The following is a 20804-nucleotide window of genomic DNA, read 5'->3' on the forward strand; positions in this document are numbered from 1 at the left end:
CTCTGAGATCCGTGCAGCCAGGACTCCGACAGCGAGACACACAACCCTGGGAGGGGAAAATTCCCTGGGGCGTGGGAGCCGGTTTTGTTCAATATCTTCATAAATGATCTGGAGGATGGTGTGGATTGCACTCTCAGCAAATTTGCGGATGATACTAAACTGGGAGGAGTGGTAGATACGCTGGAGGGGAGGGATAGGATATAGAAGGACCTAGACAAATTGGAGGATTGGGCCAAAAGAAATCTGATGAGGTTCAATAAGGATAAGTGCAGGGTCCTGCACTAAGGACGGAAGAACCCAATGCACAGCTACAGACTAGGGACCGAATGGCTAGGCAGCAGTTCTGCGGAAAAGGACCTAGGGGTGACAGTGGACGAGAAGCTGGATATGAGTCAGCAGTGTGCCCTTGTTGCCAAGAAGGTCAATGGCATTTTGGGATGTATAAGTAGGGGCATAGCGAGCAGATCGAGGGACGTGATCGTTCCCCTCTATTCGACATTGGTGAGGCCTCATCTGGAGTACTGTGTCCAGTTTTGGGCCCCACACTACAAGAAGGATGTGGATAAATTGGAGAGAGTCCAGCAAAGGGCAACAAAAATGATTAGGGGACTGGAACACATGACTTATGAGGAGAGGCTGAGGGAGCTGGGATTGTTTAGCCTGCAGAAGAGAAGAATGAGGGGGGATTTGATAGCTGCTTTCAACTACCTGAAAGGGGGTTCCAAAGAGGATGGCTCTAGACTGTTCTCAATGGTAGCAGATGACAGAACGAGGAGTAATGGTCTCAAGTTGCAGTGGGGGAGGTTTAGATTGGATATTAGGAAAAACTTTTTCACTGTGAGGGTGGTGAAACACTGGAATGCGTTACCTAGGGAGGTGGTAGAATCTCCTTCCTTAGAGGTTTTTAAGGTCAGGCTTGACAAAGCCCTGGCTGGGATGATTTAACTGGGAATTGGTCCTGCTTCGAGCAGGGGGTTGGACTAGATGACCTTCTGGGGTCCCTTCCAACCCTGATATTCTATGATTCTATGAGCCCTGCAGTAGCCAACCCCATCTCTGGGCAGGAACTCTGCCATCGCCATGGGCTCTCCACACCCCAGAATGCAACTGCCCAGCTGCCTGCAAGAAGCCCCCCTAAGCTGTGCCCGTCTCTTTCAGAATCTGACCGTCTGCCCCGAGGAGGAGTCCATCATCATGTCATCCTTCGTCAGCACCCTGTCGTCTCTCACTCTGAAGCAAGGTATGCAGGTGCCCCCACGGCTCCCTGCTGTGCCCGGAGCAGCAGGTCCCCCTGTGGGGTGTGCAGGCCCCAGGCCACGCTCCAGCCCAGAACATAAGAACAGCCATCCTGGGTCAGACCAAAGGTCCATGTAGCCCAGTATCCTGTCTTCCGACAATGTCTAATGCCAGGTGCCCCAGAGGGAATGTACAGAACAGGTAATCACCAAGCGATCCATCCCCTGTCGCCCATTCCCAGCTTCTGACATACAGAGGCTAGGGACACCATCTCTGCCCATCCTGGCTAATAGCCATTGGTGGACCTGTCTTCCATGAACTTATCTAGTTCTTTTTTGAATCCTGTTATAGTCTTGGCCTTCACAACTTCCTCTGGCAAAGAGTTCCACAGGTTGACTGTGCGTTGTCTGAAGAAATACTTCCTTTTGTTTGTTTTAAACCTGCTGCCTATTAATTTCATTTGGTGACCCCTAGTTCTTGTGTCATGAGAAGGAGTAAATAACATTTCCTTATTTATTTTCTCCACACCAGTCATGATTTTATAGACCTCTATCATATCCCCCCTTAGTCATCTCTTTTCCAAGCTGAAAAGTCCAAGTCTTATTAATCGCTCCTCATATGGAAGCTGTTCCATACCCCTAATAATTTTTGTTGCCCTTTTCTGTACTCTTTCCAATTCCAATATATCTTTTTTGAGATGGGACGACCACATCTGCAGGTGGTATTCAGGGTGTGGGCGTACCATGGATTTATATAGAGGCAACATGCTATTTTCAGTTTTATTATCTGTCCCTTTCCTAACGATTCCCAACATTCCGTTGGCTCTTTTGGCTGCCGCTGGCGTGGTGCACTGAGTGGATGTGACAGGGCAGTACACTGCAGCCAGCCAGGACCAGCGGCCAGGACCAGCCTGTCACGGCGTCCCCGGGCCATGCTCTGGACCTGCTCCCTACGCAGCCAGGCAGGACTCTGGGGAGCCTCCTCTCTGGGAGCAGCCTGTCTGCAGGGCAAACAGCTCACCCGGCTTCCACCGTCCTGGGTCTGACCTCGGAGTATTCAGCATCCTCTGCCCCTCCGTGCGCTTCCCACAGCAAATCCGCCCAGGCAGGCTCCTGGGGAAGCCAGAGAGTCCTGCACCCCAATTCCGCAGTCAGATGTGACTCTCAGCCAGCCAGTAAAACAGAGGTTTATTAGATGACAGGAACACAGCCTAAAACAGAGCTTGTAGGTACAGAGAACAGGACCCCTCAGCCGGGTGCATTTTGGGGGGCAGTGAGCCAGACAATCACGTTTGCACTTCACTCCATGTCCCCAGCCAGCCCCAAACTGACACATTCTCCAATCCCTCCTCCTCTGGGCTTTGTCCCTTTCCCAGGCCAGAAGGTCACCTGATTCCTTTGTTCTCCAACCCTTTAGCTATCGCCTTGCAGGGGGGAAGAGCCCAGGCCATCAGTTGCCAGGAGACAGAGTGTCAGCCATTTAGGTACACTGGCCCTTTGCTCTGCAACAATTACACCCCCTTATCCCACCACCTAGAGACTTAAGAAATGCATAGGGGAAACTGAGGCACCCCTTCAGTATGCAGAGAGAACATTAAGAATAGTTTCACTTCATCACACAGCCACCCTAGAGAAGGGAGCAGCCCTGCCAGCTGGGCTCTCCTGCACCATGCAAGCAGCCCCATGCACAGGTGTACTGAGCCAGGTAGCTTTGCAGCCCCAAGGCCCTGTCTCTGCCCCTGCTGCTGCGGGGCAGGAACACAGAAAGTAGGGTTGCCAATTTTGGTTGGATGCATTCCTGGGGATGTCATCACATGACATAATCTTTAATTAAAGGTTAATCTTTAATTCCTGGAGACTACAGACCAATCCTGGAGGGTTGGCAACCCTAGCACAGAGGGGAGAGCCCCCAGCCCATGCGGCCGCTGCCAGCTCTCTAAAGCTGCTTCTCTTTCCTGCAGTTGACAAAAAGGAGAAGTTTGACTTTTCAGGGCTTCGCCTGGACTGGTTCCGGCTGCAGGTAACTCCCTCCCCATAAATTTGCATCCCCTTAGGGGCTGGGCATCTCCCAGGGCGCACACACCTCACCCAGCCCCCTGCCAGGCGCGCACCAGCAACACCTCCCCTCCCCTGCTCAGCCCCCTGACAGGCAGCAACTGGCAACCCCTGACCTCCTGCACCCAGCCCAGCCCCCCACTAGGGTTGCCAACCCTCCTGGTTTGGCTGGGAGTCCCCCGGAATTGGGCTCGATCTCCTGGAGGCAACTGAACCAATCCAGGAGATTTTAGGCTGCTAAAAGTCTGGTCAGCGATGCAGTGGGGCTAAGGCAGGCTCCCTACCTACCCTGACTCCATGCCACTCCTGGAAGCGGCCGGCATGTCCCTGCGTCCCCTAGGAGGAGGCTAGGTCAGGGGGTCTCTTCACATTGCCCCTGCCCTGAGCAGCAACTCTACAGCTCCCATTGACTGGGAACGGGGAATCGTGGCCAATGGGAGCTATGGGAGCAGTGCCTGCAGGCAGGTGCATCACGCAGAGTCACCTGGCTGCCCCTGAGTCTAGGAGCTGCTGCTGGACGTGCCGCTGCTTCTGGGAGCCACCCGAGGTAAGTGCTGCCTGGCTGGAGCCTGCACCCCGAACCCCCTCCTGCTCCCCAACCCCCTACCCCAGCCCCCTCCCACACCCAAACTCCCTCCGAGAGCCTGCACCCGCCCCTGCACCCCAAACCCCTGCTCCAGGCTCAGCCCGGAGCCCCCTCCCACACTCTGAACCCCTCAATCCCACCCTCCAGCCCAGAGCCCACACCCAGTCCCACACCCCAACCACCTTCTCCAGCCTGGTGAAAGTGAGTGAGGATGAGGGAGAGTGAGCAATGGTGGGAAGGGGGGCTGGAGTGAGTGAGGGCGGGGCCTTAGAGAAGGGGCGCGGCAGGGAGCGGGGCAAGGGCATTTGGGTTTGTGCGAGTTGACAGTTGGCAGCCCTACCCCCTGCCACACCCACATCGGCTCTGCTCCATTTCTGTTCACTAACTAGGGCCAGGGCCTGACTCTGGGCTCCCCTGCCCTGGGAGCTCCCCCTGCCCAGCCACAGGCCCATGGGAAAGGCAGCTGGGAGCGGGAGCAGGTGGAATGGCTCCTGGCGGGGCTTGACCTCGGAGCTGGCAGCACTAAGCACACAGCGCCCTGCCCTGGCAGCTAGCAGAGACGCTCTGCTTGACTTGGGGAGCCGCAGGTCTGATGGTGGGGGAGAGGTGATGTGGCTGCCCTGAACCCTGGGGCTGGGCTCTTTCTCACCCACTTCTCTGCCCCCCCCATCGTCCCCCAGGCTTACACCAGTGTGGCCAAGGCCCCCATGCAGCTGCGTGAGAGCCCGGACGTGGGCCGTGTGATGAACCTCATCATGTTCCACTCCAAGATGCTGGACTCACTGGAGGAGCTGGTAATGGAGACGTCGGATCTGTCGGCCTTCTGGTGTGTATGCCCAGCACCTGGCGCGGGCAGGCCAGCACCGCCCAGAGCCCTGGGGCCGGTGCTGGGCCTGCCTCAACCCCATCGGTGCCTCAGTTTCCCCATCACACCATGTGATGCGGGAGAGGATCTGCTGCCCTCGGAGCCGTGGTGTGAGGCCTGTTCGCTGACGTTTCTGAGCAGGGGTCGCTCTGGGAACCCTGGACAGTCAGATGGTGGGTGGGGAGAGTTGGTGCAGCTAGCCCAACAGCATTGCTAAGGCCTGGCTTCAGGCCCTGGGCTCGGCCCATTCAGACCCACACCCCTCCCATAGGGAACCCCACACACACGTGTGCACAGCCACTGATCCAGGGTCTGAGGGACAGAGATGGCAGCTGCAGAGGGCACAGCAGCCAGTGGGATCCAGGCCTCTGAGCGGGATGTGAAGGGGCTGGGGTGGTGCTGCTCACGCAGAATCAGACGCGCACACACAAACACGGAACCACATGCACCTGGAATCACACACATGTACACAAACACGGAATCATACACACACACACACAAACACACCTACATAGAAAGGCAGATGCGTGCGCACACAAACACAGAATCGCACACACATCGAATCACATGCATACACACAAATACAGAATCACACACACACAGAATCACATGCACACACCTACGTGAAAAGGCATATGCACACAAACACGGAATCACACACACATGGACTCACGCATAAATACAAACACAGAATCACATGTACAAGGAATCACACAAACATGGAATCACACACATACACACACAAACACGGAATCATATGCACATGGAATCACATGCATACACACAAACATGGAATCGCATTCACATGGAATCACACACAAACAAACACAAGGATCACACGCACATGGAATCACACACATACACACAAACACAGAATCACACGCACAAGCCTACATGGAAAGACACGTGTGTGTGCACACACAGATTTTCAGGCAGACTCTCCCTGCCCCACCTGCGCTGATGTGTCCTTCTACCCGACAGTTTCTACATCCGCCCCTTTGAGAAGCTGTTTGCTCTGACCATGGAGGAGCCGGCCATGCTGCGCTTCACCATCGCCTTCCCGCTCGTCTGCAGCCACTTTGCCCACTGCACCCACCCCATGTGCCCAGAGGAGGTGCGTGCCACTGTCGCTGGGGGCATGCGCGGTATGCATGGGGGAGGTGGGGCACACGGGGGGCAATATAGAGGGGAAGAGAACCCCCTGTGGGAGGGCGGATGGGCATGCATGACGATGCATGTGGGGAGAACTTGAGGGGAGGAGGGGAGATGCATGGGTGAGGAGCAGGCGGGGGACACACAAGACAATGCATGGGAGGAGGGGCAGGGGTGCCGACTGCCTCCCCCATGGGGTAAGAAGCTCAGTGGCTGGCATTTGAGATCTATGGCTGGAAGGTGCCAGGTGTGGGGGGCAGAGCCGTGAGCTGTCCCTGGCCTCTCTCCGCAGTATCCCCACCTGAAGAGCTGCAGCCTGGGTCTGTGCAACAACTTCCTAGAGGAGATCGCCAAGCAGGCTGCCAACTGCATCATGGACGCGTGTGCTGAGCAGCGCAAGCTCAGTGAGCAGGTGAGGGGTGCAGCACAGTGCTGGGGGGTGCCCAGGGGATCTGCCAGACTGGGGGCCCCTCTGTGAGCAGGTGAGTGGCATGGTATGGTGCTGGGGGGTGCCCGGGGGAGCTTCCACCCTGGGGGCGGTGCCAGGAGCAGCTGCCAGCCTGGGGGCTCCTCTGCGAGCAGGTGGGGGGCATGGCACAGTGCTGGGGGCCCCGGGGAAGCCACCAGCATGGAGGCCCCTCTGCAAGCTGGTGAGGGGTGTGGCATGGTGCTGGGGGAGCTGCCAGACTGGGGGCACATCAGTGAGCAATGCGGGGTTCTGGGGCATGGCATGTCACTGGGTGGGCTGCCTGGGTGAGCTTCCAGCCTGGGGTTCAGCAGGCAGGTGAGGGGCACAGGGTGTGGCATGGTCCTGGGTGGGGTACCTGGTTGAGGCGCCAGCCTGGGGCACCTGAACACACAGCAGCAGTCGCGTGTACCAGGTTTGCTCACCATCCGGGCACGCTGGCTGAGGGCTGTGGCCGGCCCTCCACAGGCTGCTCTCCAGGCTAGCAAACCCCTGCAGGGCTGCTTGGTGCTGGGGGCTCTGGAGATGGCCGTGGTTGGAGTCATGTAGCCTTGTCAGCGAACCAGATGGCCAGTGACGCAGCTTGCTGATCCCTGGTGGCGGTGGGGGGTGGGCAACAGCGTGGCCAGCGGCTCTGTGGCAAGGAGAGCCAGATGCCAGGCAGGTGGGATTCACCCTGGGCACAGCCGTGCTGTCCCAGTCACAGGTGTGTCCTGCACCAGGACTGGGGCATGCGGGGAGGGGACACTATGTGCATCCGGGGGGCTGCCAAATCCTGGCCCGCCAAGCTCCCAGCCCCTCCCTCACTCAGTGCCCCTGTCTCAATCTCCTGGGAAGCTGCTGCCCAAACACTGCGCCTCCACCATCAGCAAGGCGCGGAACAAGAAGGCCCACAAGCAGCCCGCCAAGAAGGGGGAGGCGGAGCGGGACAAGCCGGGGGCTGAGAGCCAGAGGAAGGACCGGATTGTGGTGACCAAGTAAGCCGAAACCATGGGGGGCTCCCAAGGGGCATTAGAGCTGCTCTGCCATCCCTGGGGGGGCCATTCCCATTCAGAGGACTCCTCCCCCTGTGCCTCGGATGGTACAGGGGCAGTGGGGGAACAGGTTCTGATGGCTCAGATCTGGGAAGCGACACTGGTACCTGGCCCTTCAAAAGCACTCCCAGCCTGCCCGCTGCCCGAGATACACTTGGTTCATTGGACTGCCCATCGCCCCTCAGAGCGCAGGTGGCGGCGAACCCAGGTGTCTGGGCTGCCCATTGCCCCTCAGAGCAGAGGGGGTAGAGAACCCAGGCGTCCGGGCTGCCCATCGCTGCTCGGAGCAGAGGTGGGGTGAACCCAGGCATCCAGGCTGCCTGTTGCTCCTCAGAGCGAAGATGGGGTGAACCCAAGTGTCCAGAATGCCCATCGTCCCTCACAGAGCATAGGGGATGGTGAACCCAGGCGTCCGGGCTGTCCACTTTCCAATTCATTTGAATGATCCCACCACATTTGGGGTCTGAGCACTAGGGTGCGTTGGGCTGACAGGTGTGGGAGAGGGGCCTGGGCCCCAGAGCCATTTGCGGTGAGCGGTGACCGCACCGGTGTCTTTGCCCCCAGCATGGACAAGCTGCACCAGATGCTGAGCGAGCTCTCCCTGAGCGTCAACCATGTCCCCAGCTTCACCGTGTTTGAGCACGTGGTCACGCCTGCCGAGTACCTCAGCAGCCACCTGGAGACGCGGCTCAACAGGTAAGTGGGCCCCGTGGCTGGCTGGCTGGCTGGGTGCGGCGTGTCCCTGCCCATGGTCCTCAGGCGGGTGGGGATGGGAGTGCGGTGTGTCCCTGCCCATGGCCCTCGAGTGGGTGGAGATGGTGACATGGCGTGATCCTGCCCATGGTTCTCAGGCAGGCAGGTGGGGAGGGGGACGTGGCGTGATCCTGCCCATGGCCCTCAGGCAGACAGGTCGGGAGGGGATGCGGCGTGTCCCTGCCCATGGCCCTCCGGCAGGGGAGACTGACTCGGCCATGGGTGCTGTTACATCCACAAGCCCCAGCCAGCTTCTGAGCTGAATTATGCTGGGAGATGCCCATTTGGAGGGAACACGGTAGGAGGGCTGGGTGCTTTCAGGGGGGAGGTTGTGGGGGTCTGTGCTGGGCCCCCTCTGAGCCCCACATCCCCTTACAGATCCTTCGTGTGGATGGCCAACTACAACCAGGCTACGCAGGAGATTGCGCGGCCCTCGGAGGTGCTGGTTGGCCTGCGCTCCTACATCGCCTTCATCCAGTCGCTGGGGCAGTTCACGTGTGTGGACGCCAGCCGCATCATCCGCAGCGTCCTGCTTCAGCAGACACAGCCCCTGGACTCCAGCGGGGAGCAGACCCTCACCACCATCTACACCAACTGGTGGGTGCCTGGGCTGGGGGCAGCCTGGCCTGGGCCACAGGGCAGGAGAGAGCCCTGAGTACCCCTGGGCCATGGGGCGGGAGAGCCTGCGAGATGCCTGGAGGGATGGGGGAAGTGGGAAAAGCTGACCTATGAGGAGAGGTTGAAAATCTTGGGCATGTCAAGTGTAGAGCAGAGAAGGCCAAGTGGGGACTTGACAACAGTCTTCAGCTACGGTCAGGGCTGTTCTGAATAAGGCCGATGCCCAGTTGTTCTCCATGTGCATTGATGGGACATGAAGGAAGCCAGGGAGATCTTGGTTAGATAGTGGGAAAAGCTTCCTGACTTTTGGGGTCGCTGGGCTCTGGAGCAGGCTCTGAGGGGGTTGTGGAATCCCCATCACTGGAGGTTTGTAGGAACTGGTTGGACAAACCCCTGTCAGGGACGGTCCCGGTGCCCTACCTCTGTTCAGGGGCCTGGCCTATGTGGCCTCTTGTGGTCCCTTCCAGCCCCACATTTCTGTGGTTCTGTGCACCTGGGGATTCCATGGGGCCGGTGCTTGGAGAGCGACGGGTGGCCCTTCCCTGTATGGGGCAGCAATGGGAGACACAAGCCCCTCGACCTTGCACTTTCTGGGCAAATAGGGCAGGGGAGGAGAAGGAACAAAAACCTACTTCTAGAGCCAACGAGGGGGCAGGCTGCCCATGTGAGAGATTCCCTTAGTCAGTGCCCCTCAATCCTGACCTGCAGCCCCCTGCTATCCCACCTCTGGGCTCCCCGCCAGCTCTGCCAGTGCCCCTCAGTCCTGACCCGCAGTCCCCTGATATCCCAGCTCTGGGCTCCCCACACAGCTCTTCCAGTGCCCCTCAATCCCATCCCATGCTCACACACCGGTACAAGGGAGTTTGGGCTCTGGCAGGGCAGACTAGGAGCAGGCTGGGAGAACAGTGCTGGGGCCTGGCTGTCCGGTGTAAGTGGATGCTCTTTGGCTCCATGTAGGTACCTGGAGGCGCTGTTGCGCCAGGCCAGCACTGGGGCTATTGTGCTTTCTCCTGCCATGCAGGCCTTCATCAGTGTCCCCAAGGAGGGGGAGCAGAGCTTCAGTGCAGAGGAGTTCTCAGATATCTCAGGTGAGCTGTGGCAGCTCCATGTCCTGACGATGGGGCCGCATGACGGTGGGATGCAGAGGGAGCTGCACGGCAGTGAGACAGCTGGCTCTGGCCCGTTCTGGGGACGGTAGTGAGGATGTGCGGCAGCAGGACAGCCAGCTCTGGGGAAAGGGGGTGAAGACACGCGGTGACAGGACAGCCAGCTCTGGGGACAGGGGGTGAAGACACGCGGTGACAGGACAGCCGGCTCTGGGGACGGGGGGTGAAGACACGCGGTGACAGGACAGCCGGCTCTGGGGACGGGGGGTGAAGACACGCGGTGACAGGACAGCCGGCTCTGGGGACGGGGGGTGAAGACACGCGGTGACAGGACAGCCGGCTCTGGGGACGGGGGGTGGAGACACGCGGTGACAGGACGGCTGGCTCTGGGGACGGGGATGGGGATACACGGTGCCCGACTCTGGGAACAGGGTTGGGGCTGCACGGCGGAGGCCGGCTCTGGGGCTGAGGGTGGGGACGCACAGCAACGGGACGGCTCCGGAGATGGGGCTGGGGACGCACAGCGGCGGGACGGCTCTGGGGACGACAAGTCTTTCTGGGGTGTGCGAGGGCCTGGGCGTGACCCAAGCAGGCCAGAAGGAGCTAACGCCCCGTGAATGATCCGCTCCCCTCCCTCCAGAGATGCGGGCGCTGGCCGAGCTGCTGGGTCCCTATGGCATGAAGTTCCTGAGCGACAACCTCATGTGGCACGTCACCTCGCAGGTGGTGGAACTGAAGGTAGGAGGCTGGGGCAGGAGGGGCCACTGCTGGCTGCACTCAACTCCCCAGGGGGGCTGGGCAGGCAGTGGGAGTCAGTGCTTAGAGCAGAGGGGCCAGGACTCCTGGGTTCTCTGGGAGTGGTGTGGGGTTAGTGGGTTAGAGCTGGGGGGCTGGGAGCCAGAACTCCTGGGTTCTCTGGGAGTAGTATGGGGTTAGCGCGGTAGAGGAGGGCTGGGAACCAGGACTCCTGGGTTCTTTAGGAGCGGTGTGGAGTTAGCGGGGTAGAGCAAGGGGGTCTGGGAGCCAGGACTCCTGGAAGCGGTGCAGGGTTAGCAAGATAGAGCAGGGTGGGGGCTGGGAGCCAGGACTCCTGGGCTTTATTGCCAGACCTGTCACTGACTTGCTGTGTCCCCAGTGGAGATATCCCCTCAGCTCCCAGCTAACTGCGGGGAGCACAGGGCCACCGCTCCTAGGTTCATGTGATTGTTATACGGGACTCAGTACATCCGTGTCGGGAGTTCCCTTCAGAGCTGGAGGTGCTGGCACTGGGCAAAATACTGATACCAGGGAAGAGTCCCGTGGCAGCAGCCCCTGGCTCTGGCTGAATTGGGCGTGGCTGGTTCTTGCACTGGATGAGTTGGGCCTGGCTGGTTCTGGTTCTGGGTCAGTCGGGCCTGGCTGGCTCTGGCTCTGGCTGGCCCCCATTTACCATGGTGATTGTTTCTGTTGCAGAAACTGGTGACCGAGAACATGGACGTGCTGGTGCAGATCCGCTCCAACTTCTACAAACCTGAGCAGATGTTATCACTGCTGCCCAGGCTGACGTGTAAGTGTCGTTCCCCTGCCCCCATAGCCCCCTCCCTGGCATCTGCATGGAACCCCCTGCCCGATCCACAGCCGGCCGAGGATGGAGTTCAGGGCTGAGCTGCAATGAGCGCTGAATGGAGAGGAGATTCAGGTGGGGAATAGCGGGGGGAGGGGAACAGGACTGATGGTTGGGGTGAGAGGCACTGGCAGAGCTGGGGGTTCAGGAGGGGGCTGGGGGTTGGGGTGAGGGGCACTGGCAGAACTTGGGGGGAGGGCTCAGGAGGGGGGCTGAGGGTTGGGGTGTGGGGTGCTAGTGAGATGTAAGCAGTTCCCAGGCATAGGCCAAGGGGTATGTTGTACTCCATGTGATTTGCAGCCCCATCTCCTGTGTGTCCTTGCAATTCACTCCCGCTCCCTGCTCTCCCGCAGCTGCGGACAATGTGCTGAAAAGAATGACCATCATTGGGGAGATCCTGAGCTTCCGCTCTATGGCACAGACCGGGCTGTGTGAGGTGGGTGCTGGCCCATCTAGGGCAGGTGCCGTGCAAGGCCAGGGCCAGCTCATCTCAGGGGGGTGCAAGGCCGAGGCTGGCCCGTCTCGGGGGGACTGAGCGAGGGAGATGCTGATCCATCTGCAGGGAGCACCCACACAAGGCTGGGCCTGTCCCGTCTGTGGCTGGCAACATGAGGCCAGGAAGAGAGGAAGACAGGTCCAGTGGTCAGGGCACTAGCATGGTACTTGGGAGATCCAGGTTTAATTCCTTGCTTTATCACCCAGCCCCTGGGTGACCCTGCAAGTGTGGGTCTCTGGGCCTCTGTTTCCATCTGTCCCATGGGGATCCTAGCCCTTCCCCACCCCACAGAGATGCGTGGGGAGACTGTGAGGCACGCAGATATGGCCCATCGAGAGATGGAACCACTGTGGCCTGCTCATCTGTTAATCGTCTCATGTCTCTGGAGTGAGAGTCTCTGTGGGGCGAGTGGGGGGTGAGCTGTGTTGAGCCCTGGTGGCTCTAGGATGCTCCAGAGGGTGAATTACCCAGCGAAGTGAGAGGGTCCCAAATGTCTACACCGCAGTTACACAGCCCCGCAAGCCCGGGCCAGCCGCTGGTGTCTCATGGCAGTGTACGCAGACCCTTAGAGCAGCAGCCCTGGGGGTTGCTCTAATTTGTAGCCGGCCAAGCTGAGCTGCAGCACAGCCCAAAATATGTGTGGGCGTGACACTCTAGCCCCGCCCCCTCCTGCCCCTGGCTCCACCCCTAGTACACAACCATGGGAGTGTCGGAGGGCAAGTGTTAGTGTGTGATCAGAGAGCACACGAAATGGGGGAGGGACTGCTTTGTGTCACCCCTGCCTCTGACAACTATGAGAGCCACATGGTCCAGCCACTCCCCCCAGGCCGGGGGCGGAGGAGTTGGCTGCTCCCACTGTGCACCAGCCTGGAAGGCAGCATCGGAGCTGCATGGGGCAGGGCTGGGGAGCTGGCCTTTCACACTCTTCATGGAGCATTATGGGGCTGCGGTGGAGGGGAGTCACTGACCCCCCCAGCCCCATTGTTGCTGGGGACGTAGCAGGGCAGGAGTGGTGAGTGTCCTGCATCCCTCCCTAGGACAGGCCTCTGGGGCCAGACGCTCCTGCAGCTGATCCCAGCTCTGCCCAGGTGGCTTCTCGAAAGCAGGGACAGTAACTGGCCCCAGCCCCTCTCCGGGGGCTGCGGGGAGGGTTCATTGGCTAACACCTGTGTGGTGCTTGGAGAGCCTCAAGCATTGCATTGCTCATTTCCTGCACTTGGCTGCTGGGCAGTTGTTAAACAGCTGCCACGTCCCACCCCAGCGGTGGCTGCATATCAGTGGTGGGTGAAGTGCTCCTGGCACAGTTTGTGCAATACCATTGGAGCCTGTGGGGTGGAAGGGCAGAGGGAAGGGAGCTTGGCACCTGTATGGGCATCTTCATACGTCCTGTGATGCAGAGAGGGAGGGCAGAGCAATGGGGCAGGTGCCAGGGGCTGCTACATGAGAAGGGGGCGACCTGTGTCCATTGCCATCTCAAGAGCTGGCTCTCTCCTCGCTGCAGGTCTTCTCCAACCGCTGCCCGTTTCTGATGGGCCCCATCGAGTGCCTGAAGGACTTTGTCACCCCAGACACAGACATAAAGGTGGGGGCGACCCTCGTGCTTCTCTCTGCTGTGGGTGGGCTCTGCGGCTGGCAGGTCAGAGAACAGGGTGGGCTGCTGGGCGGGCAGCCTCCCGCCGGTCTCCACACCAGGGCCCTGGGGCAACTGGCCAGGGCGGCCCTCCTCCTGCCCTGAGGGAACCCAGGCCTCATATGGTGCAGAAACCCAGGATAAGAAATGATAATCTTGTGTCCGGGGCCCTGGCGGGATCGTTGACCTCCAGCCCTGGGTGGGAGTGGAGTCTCCTCTGGAGAGCAGGTGCCCAGGCAGGTGCCCAGGTCAGCTGGGGGCCTCTCTCGGGCTAGGCAGACCTGCACCGAGCGCTGCCGAGGCGTGAGGCGTATTGTGCTCAGCCCTGCGCCGTGCCCCCAGCCCGGCCAGCACCGTTGCTCTGGACAGGGACGCTGCACTGCCAGGGTGGCAGGGTCTGGGGATGCTCTGTCATGTGGAGAGGTCGAAACACACGCTGTGTCCTTGGGGTTGGAGCACATTGTGGGACTTGATGAACTTAACCCTGTAAGCCAGAGTTTGCCCTGGGCTCAGCACGGGCAGCTCCTAGTTGGGCAGAGCTGGGAGGTGCAGATACAGTTGGCCCTGACAGGTCCATACCGCTCTTGCGCTGGTCCCTGGGGGCGTGACATGATGTACGAGCATGTGGGCTCCTGCTGGCTTTGGGGGACGGGAACGTTCTGGCATGGCGGATCCCTCCCAAGGCGGTGGCTCACAGGGTTGTGTTTAGTGGCTGCCAGTTCAAATTGTGCTTTCCTGGCTGGGCCCCCTTTTCAGCCTAAAGGAGCTGCTGTTGTGGGGTCCTCAGGGACACCAAGGGGACATGCCTATTAGATGGGACCCATCCTTTGAACTGATATTTGAAAGGTCGGCCTGAGGGTAGTGGCAGAGCAGAGCAGGTGTGTGTTAATGACGCAGGGTGGGAATGCAGAGCAGAGCAGCACGTGTGTTACTGACACAAAGTGTGAATGCAGAGCAGAGTGTTCGTTAATGATGCAGAGTGTTAATGCAGAGCAGAGCAGGTGTGTGTTGATGCAGGGTGTGAATGCAGAGCAGAGCAGGTGTGTAATGATGCAGGGTGTGAATGCAGAGCAGAGCAGGTGTGTGTTGATGCAGGGTGTGAATGCAGGCAGGGTTTGTGTTAATGACACAGGGTGTGAATGCAGAGCAGAGCAGGTGTGTGTTGATGCAGCGTGTGAATGCAGGCAGGGTTTGTGTTAATGATGCAGGGTGGGAATGCAGAGCAGGTGTGTATTAATGATGCAGGGTGTGAATGCAGAGCAGAGCAGGGTGTTTGTTAATGATGCAGGGTGTAAATGCAGAGCTGGGCAGGATGTGTGTGTTAATGACACAGTGTGAAATCCGAGCTGGGCAGGGTGTGTGTGTTGATGCAGGGTGTGAATGCAGAACTCGGCAGGGTGTGAACGACGCAGGGTGTGAATGCAGAGCTGGGCAGGGTTGGTGTGTTAATGATGCAGGGTGTGAATGCAGAGGTGCAGTGGGGTATTTACTGTACAGTAGTCCATAGACAGTCAAGTAGTGGTGTGTGGTGTGTGGTGGCCAGGCATTGGGCTGGCTGCGTATGAACATGCCCACGCTGCCAGAGAAGTACACTCCAGTACTTGCCCATATTTCAGAACCATGGACAGAGGGCTGGGAACCCCACTCCAGCTCCATTTAGCAAGATGGGTTTCACAGCACCGAGAGGAGGACATTGGATCTGGCCATGTGGCACACTGGCCCGTGCCACACCCCCTGCGGGGGTGACTGTCACCCTGGCTGGATTCAGGCAGATCACACAGGGGCTTCAGCCACCGGATCTTGTGATGGCAGCACACATCTGCCATCTGCAGGCTGAGCTAATCTGTCATGCTGAGGCCTGTCAGATGTGGAGGTGCTCAGCAGGGCTGGGAATGAGTCATTCCAGGCCTGGATGCCATTTGCACCTGGCAGATGGACCATGGGGCTAGACTCATGCAGCTGGAGCCAGTGATGATCAGTGAGAGATGGAGGGGAGCCAAGAACCATAGAGAGCATAGGGAAGAGCTGCCTGGAGCTGCTGGTTGGGTCCTGTCCTCCATGCCCCCATTGACCCCAGTGTCCTTGTCAGGCAGGACTGGGCTGGCCCAATGCTTCGAGAGCTGGGGTTGTGGCACTGTCATGGGGGATGAGCATGCAGGAGCAGTGGGGAAGGTGCAGGTGGGATTGGCAGCTCTGTCCCCAGCATGCCCGGGGCTGCTGTATCCATCCCTCCTCCCCTCAGCCAGAGCCAGGCCCTCTGCTGTTCCCTAGGGGGATGGGCTGCACCCTCAATGCATGGAGAATCTGCGAGGAAGGAACTGGCAGCTGCAGTAGAACTAGTGTGGTGTTAGCAGCCACCTGGCTAGAAAGAGCAGGGAGGCCCAGATGGTGCCTCTAGCAGCCAGAGGGCCCAGCCCAGACTGAGGGGCCTGGAGAGGGAAATGCACACTACATGCAAACGCCCGCTCGGCTGGGGTCCAAGCAGTGGTGAGGAGCATACAGGGAGCATTGCTGGAAGCAAGACACAGGTGTGCAGGGCTGGGAGACACAGCCATGTGTCCTGATCCACGTGCAAGAGGATGGACGCCACCGGCGCAGATCCCCAGGAGTTTGGCCAACACAGGCAGGAGGGATGGGTGCATCTAGGTGCTGTCCCGTTTTACTGCTTCTGCTTCCCAGGGCCATTGATGGGGACTAGCCGGGGGACAAGCCTGAGAAACACCCAGGGAGGGCTGGGTCTCTGGGCAGTGTGGTGTTATCTGCAGAGAAGAGCCCCAAGCAGAGCTGGGAGAATATCAGTACCTGGGTAATTGGGTCAGGGTGGTCATACCCTGCATGAGCCCCAGGGGGCAGTAGCAAACAGCACATTAGACCTCTGGCTAGGTGCTGCCTTGTTCTATGGCAGGTTTAAAGACAGGGACATCTGGGGCTGCATTTGCTGGGGGGGAGCCCCTCTCTGTACAGCTGGGATGGGCACCGTGTTACAGGCGGGAGCGTGTTCAGAGACGGTGGGATGGGTCCGGCAAGTTGCCATGCTGGCCCCTTTGGGCTCACCTGGGGTATTCGGGCAGGTCGGAACTGTGCAGTGGCGCTGTGGGGCCAGATCTTCAAACAATGTCAAGCTGGAAACGGGAGGGAACTGGGTTATTCTGTTCCATGATCTCCAGGGAGATGCTGGGCCAGGGATGTTCTGATTCTCCATTTCGGAGCCATGGATGTGTAACTAGGTCGATATTTAGTCTGGGTTTTGGCCCTGGGATGGGTGTTGATTTCAGCAACATCACCAATATTCCCTTGTGCACCCATGGGTCCTCTCCTGTTGTGTTGCTTCTGTGTTCAACCCCAGAGGTGGCTGCTTTAGAGTGGTGGAGAAAGCGATCTTGTATTTGCCCACCCAGTGAAGCCAGTGAGTGGGGAAGGGTGAGAGGGATGTAAGCAGGGTGATTTTTCATTGCCGAGTTAATGGCTTTATTATCAGCAGTGCAGCATGGATAAGGAGTGAGTGCAACTCGTTTTGCACCGGTAGTGAGGGAGCGAATGCCTCCAGAGCCACAAAGCAATTACAGGGAAGCAGGACCGGAGGTTGGTTCCTGGCAGAATGGAGGGGTGAGGAGAATGGTAATGGGGTTACTCACCTTCAGCAGGCGTGGAAGGACAGTAATCAAACACCCAGCGCTGCCCAATGGGCCTTATCAGATTGTGGGGCGATAACACGGCTGGGGCTGAGGCTGAGAGCCAGATGCTGAGGTCAGGAAAACCCACCCCTCCCAGGCATGACTTGGGGCTTGACACAGGGGCAAAGGAAGCCCAGCTGCTGAGGGGTCTGTGTCATACTGGAATTTGCAGCTGGCTCAGCTGTCAGGCAGGGGCTGTGTTGGAGCACACAGGGGGGATCAGCTCTCTGGTGTACGCGCTGGGACCTGCGGAGCTGCCAGCTGAGGATGACCTGCTCTCAGTGGCAGAGTACAGAGAAGCCTGGGCTTCGGGACCCAGGTGCTTGGGGACACGAATGAGCCCACAGGGAGGGACTCCCCTGTTATCCCCATGTCACAGTGGGGGAAGTTGCAGTGCAGAGGGAGGGGAAGTGACTTGCCCAAGGTCACCAGTCGGTCCGTGGCAGAGCCAGGAATGGAACCCAGGAGTCCTGCCTCCCTCCTCCTGGCACAAGCGCTAGGCCCCAGATTCCTGTAGGTGCAGCTGAAAGGGAGGAGCAATGGGTGCAAGCTCATTATCTTGCTCCATACAATGAGCTTGGCTCCTGAGACATGAAGGGAGCTGTCCGTCCATCTGTGTGTGTGTGTGTGTCATGGCTGTCCATCTGTCTCTCTCAGTGTCAGGTCAGTCTGTCTCTCTCTGGGCTGCCTGCATCTCTCCCCTTACCTATCTAAAGAAGCCCATCTGAGCGATGTGAGTTCAGGGCCCTGTCCTGGGCAGCCTGGAGCCCTCCCCCTGCTTCTACCCAGGGAGCTGCACAGTGAGTGCAGCCCATCCAGTCCCCCTGAGGATTAGGGCTTGCTCATAGCCAGCCGGGAGCCTGAGATCCCAGCCAGGAGGCAAGGTAGTGGGCACAGGCCACCACCATGGACACTAGAAGCTGGACTGAGACCTCAGGGCCCAGTCCCCCTGGCAGTAACAGCTGTGGGGTCACTGGGAGTCACTCGTGTCCCACCAGCTCTGGATCCTACCATGGCTGCACCGCTCCATCCCATCCCACTGCCAGCCCTGCTCCCCACACTGCCCTGGATTTACCTGCCACACTCTGGTACCAGACTCCTGGCAGGTCTCTCGGATCCATGTGCAGATGGAGAAACAGCCAGCTCCCAGGAGCAGCCTGTGTGGCTACCTCTGACAGAGAGGGAGGTGGGGCTGGACCTAGGGCCAGATCATGCTAGGCTCTCCCCTTATTACTGGGAAGGGGCTCTTCGGGTCACACTGGTCCATGGACAAATCTGGGGCAGCCTAGTGCCCAGTTGCATTGCTGCACGGAGGGACGGAATGCAGCTCTCCCGGCCAGTGTCAGCAAAATGCCATTTCCCTAGTGTAGCCGGGCCCCTCTGTCTGGGACAGCCACTGGTTTGTGGGCTGCACTGATTGGGGTGAGCCTTCACTCTCTCGGTGCCATTCACAGCCCTCTCCAGTGTCTCTGGCGTGTCCTACCCAGTGACAGCCTGTCAGCAACTGCCATGAGGGTGACACAGCAGGTTGCTGGATGCCTTAGAGCCGAGCCGTTTACCGGAGGGGGGCCTGCAAGGAAGAGTGGGGCAGCCAGCACCGGCTCTGCCTTGGCTGTCACTTCTGGGGGGCATTTCCTCTCTGCCCCCTCTTTTTGGATCCCGGCCCAGACTCCTCGCGAGGCAGGTGGGTTCCCACTTCCACTTATTGCCCTGCCATTCGCGCTGCTTCCCCAGACAGCTGGGATTCAGAGGCTCGAGGACCTGGTGGACTGGAGACAACTGACGGCTCCCGCTCTGGCACACTCCCATACGTCACGGGAGCTTGGAGAGGTTCCGTCAGCCGGCAACTGTGGTAGCTGTGATGGGTCCTGAATGGCCTAGTGATGGGAGCCAGAGCTGAGTGGTGTCACGCCTTGCAGAGCAGACCCGAGTCCCCCTGTGCATCTCAGTCTGAGGACAGCTGCCCCTCTGACTGAGCTGTCATAGTGGATCAGGGGCCGCACCCTTGTGGGGTTAGCCTGGCTGGGCTAAGTACCTTGGCGGGGCGGGGCAGGGGGGGTCACCCCTCCTAAATCAGGGCTGGATCAGCATCCCCTCCCCCTGGGGGGCATGTCAGTTGCTCCTCTCCACCGTTTATCACGCTCATTGCAAATAGAGGGCAGCCATCCTCCAGCTATTGATTTCCAGAGTCCTCAGCGGGCGAGACTCACCAGCCCTCCGTGGCCCTAGATCCCTGAGTTCTTGGTGAGGCCTCTGGGATGGGCTGGACCCTGGTTCCTTCCCACAGCGAGGACAGAGTACATGGGGTATCAGTGGGATCCTTTAAGGACTAGAATCCTCTCCCTCCCAGCCACATGTGGCCAGAGGGCTGCACTCTGCCTGCGCTGGGGTCACCTTTAATGCCCAACATTAGTTCTAATTAGGGAGGCCACCTGTCCTGTTTTTTGAGGGATGTCTCTTATTTGGTGTGTAATGTCCCATTACCCTGGTCTAATTAACGCTGCTAAGAAGTGTTTGTCCAGATGCAGAGTGTTCCAAAAGATTGGTCCTACAATGGGGCACAGAGCTGGGATCTGGGGTAATGAACACAGAGCCCTAACATTAGTTCTGCCCATTTAGTTCCCATCCACGTGACCTTTGTGACCTTGAGATGTAGATGGTCACTAGTCCTATTCATTGTTAATGTCGGCATGGGTGCTCGCTCCCCACGTGCTGCTTTTCCTTTAAGGTGTAATAGACAATGATCCACCATGTAGGATTTGAGAGAACAGGGTCCCTACTCTAAAATGGAGCTGAAATCCTCAAGACAGACCCTCGTTATCTAGGAAATCCTACAGGCTCTGAAGAGTCCTTTCAGTGAGCACACAATGAAATCCCAATAGACCTGACCATGTTCTCTGGGGCTTTTCGTTAGGAGCTCATAGACCATATTACCCTCTCCAGGACTCCTCCATGGGCGCTCACAGCTCATAGAACCCGAACACGTTTTCCGGGGCTCTTCCATAGGATCTCACAGCTCATAGAACCCGATCAGGTTCTCTGGAGCCGTTCCATAGGCACTCACAGCTCATAGAAACCAACCACGTTCTCCAGGGCTCTTCCATAGGATCTCACAGCCCATAGAACCCGACCACGTTCTCTGGGTCTCTTCGGTAGGAGCTCACAGCCAGCAATTAGCTGTTCAGATTCCAGGCACGCTCTCTTTCCTGGATGCTTAACTGCGCTTTCCTCTTTGTTAGTTTCTGTTTTTAACCTGTCAAGGGATTTGTCTGGGGATTGTGTTGCAGTGAAATGACCATTTCCTAGGGGATGGAGGAGGGTGGCTGTGTGGTTAAGGGTTTGGACTAAGATTTGGGAGAGCTGGGTCCAATTCCCAGTTTAGCCACATAGTCGGTAGATGACTTTATGCAAGGCACTTAATTCAGCCTGTGCCTCTGTATAGAACAGGGCTAGGAGTTCCCTCGTCATGGGGGAGAGGGGAGGTGAGGAGAGGTTGTGAAGCAGGTGCTCGGTATGAGGATGATGAGCTGG

General features: G+C 58.7%; 1 protein-coding gene across 5 annotated transcripts in view; it reads left to right on the forward strand.

Annotated features, from left to right (window-relative positions):
* Window positions 1-20804, forward strand: part of NCKAP1L (NCK associated protein 1 like) — a 69740-nt gene that overhangs the window by 26543 nt on the left and 22393 nt on the right. For all 5 annotated transcript variants that reach the window (XM_073318936.1, XM_073318937.1, XM_073318934.1 and 2 more), the window contains 13 exons: window positions 1159-1240; window positions 3197-3255; window positions 4557-4702; window positions 5723-5855; window positions 6186-6305; window positions 7197-7336; window positions 7958-8089; window positions 8525-8743; window positions 9722-9852; window positions 10511-10608; window positions 11323-11416; window positions 11827-11909; window positions 13471-13551. In XM_073318936.1, coding sequence (XP_073175037.1) covers window positions 1159-1240; window positions 3197-3255; window positions 4557-4702; window positions 5723-5855; window positions 6186-6305; window positions 7197-7336; window positions 7958-8089; window positions 8525-8743; window positions 9722-9852; window positions 10511-10608; window positions 11323-11416; window positions 11827-11909; window positions 13471-13551 — 1518 coding nt within the window. The remainder of the gene's footprint in view (window positions 1-1158; window positions 1241-3196; window positions 3256-4556; window positions 4703-5722; window positions 5856-6185; window positions 6306-7196; window positions 7337-7957; window positions 8090-8524; window positions 8744-9721; window positions 9853-10510; window positions 10609-11322; window positions 11417-11826; window positions 11910-13470; window positions 13552-20804) is intronic.

This window comes from Lepidochelys kempii, chromosome 20 (genome assembly GCF_965140265.1).
Source record: "Lepidochelys kempii isolate rLepKem1 chromosome 20, rLepKem1.hap2, whole genome shotgun sequence".
NCBI classification, from domain to species: domain Eukaryota; kingdom Metazoa; phylum Chordata; order Testudines; family Cheloniidae; genus Lepidochelys; species Lepidochelys kempii.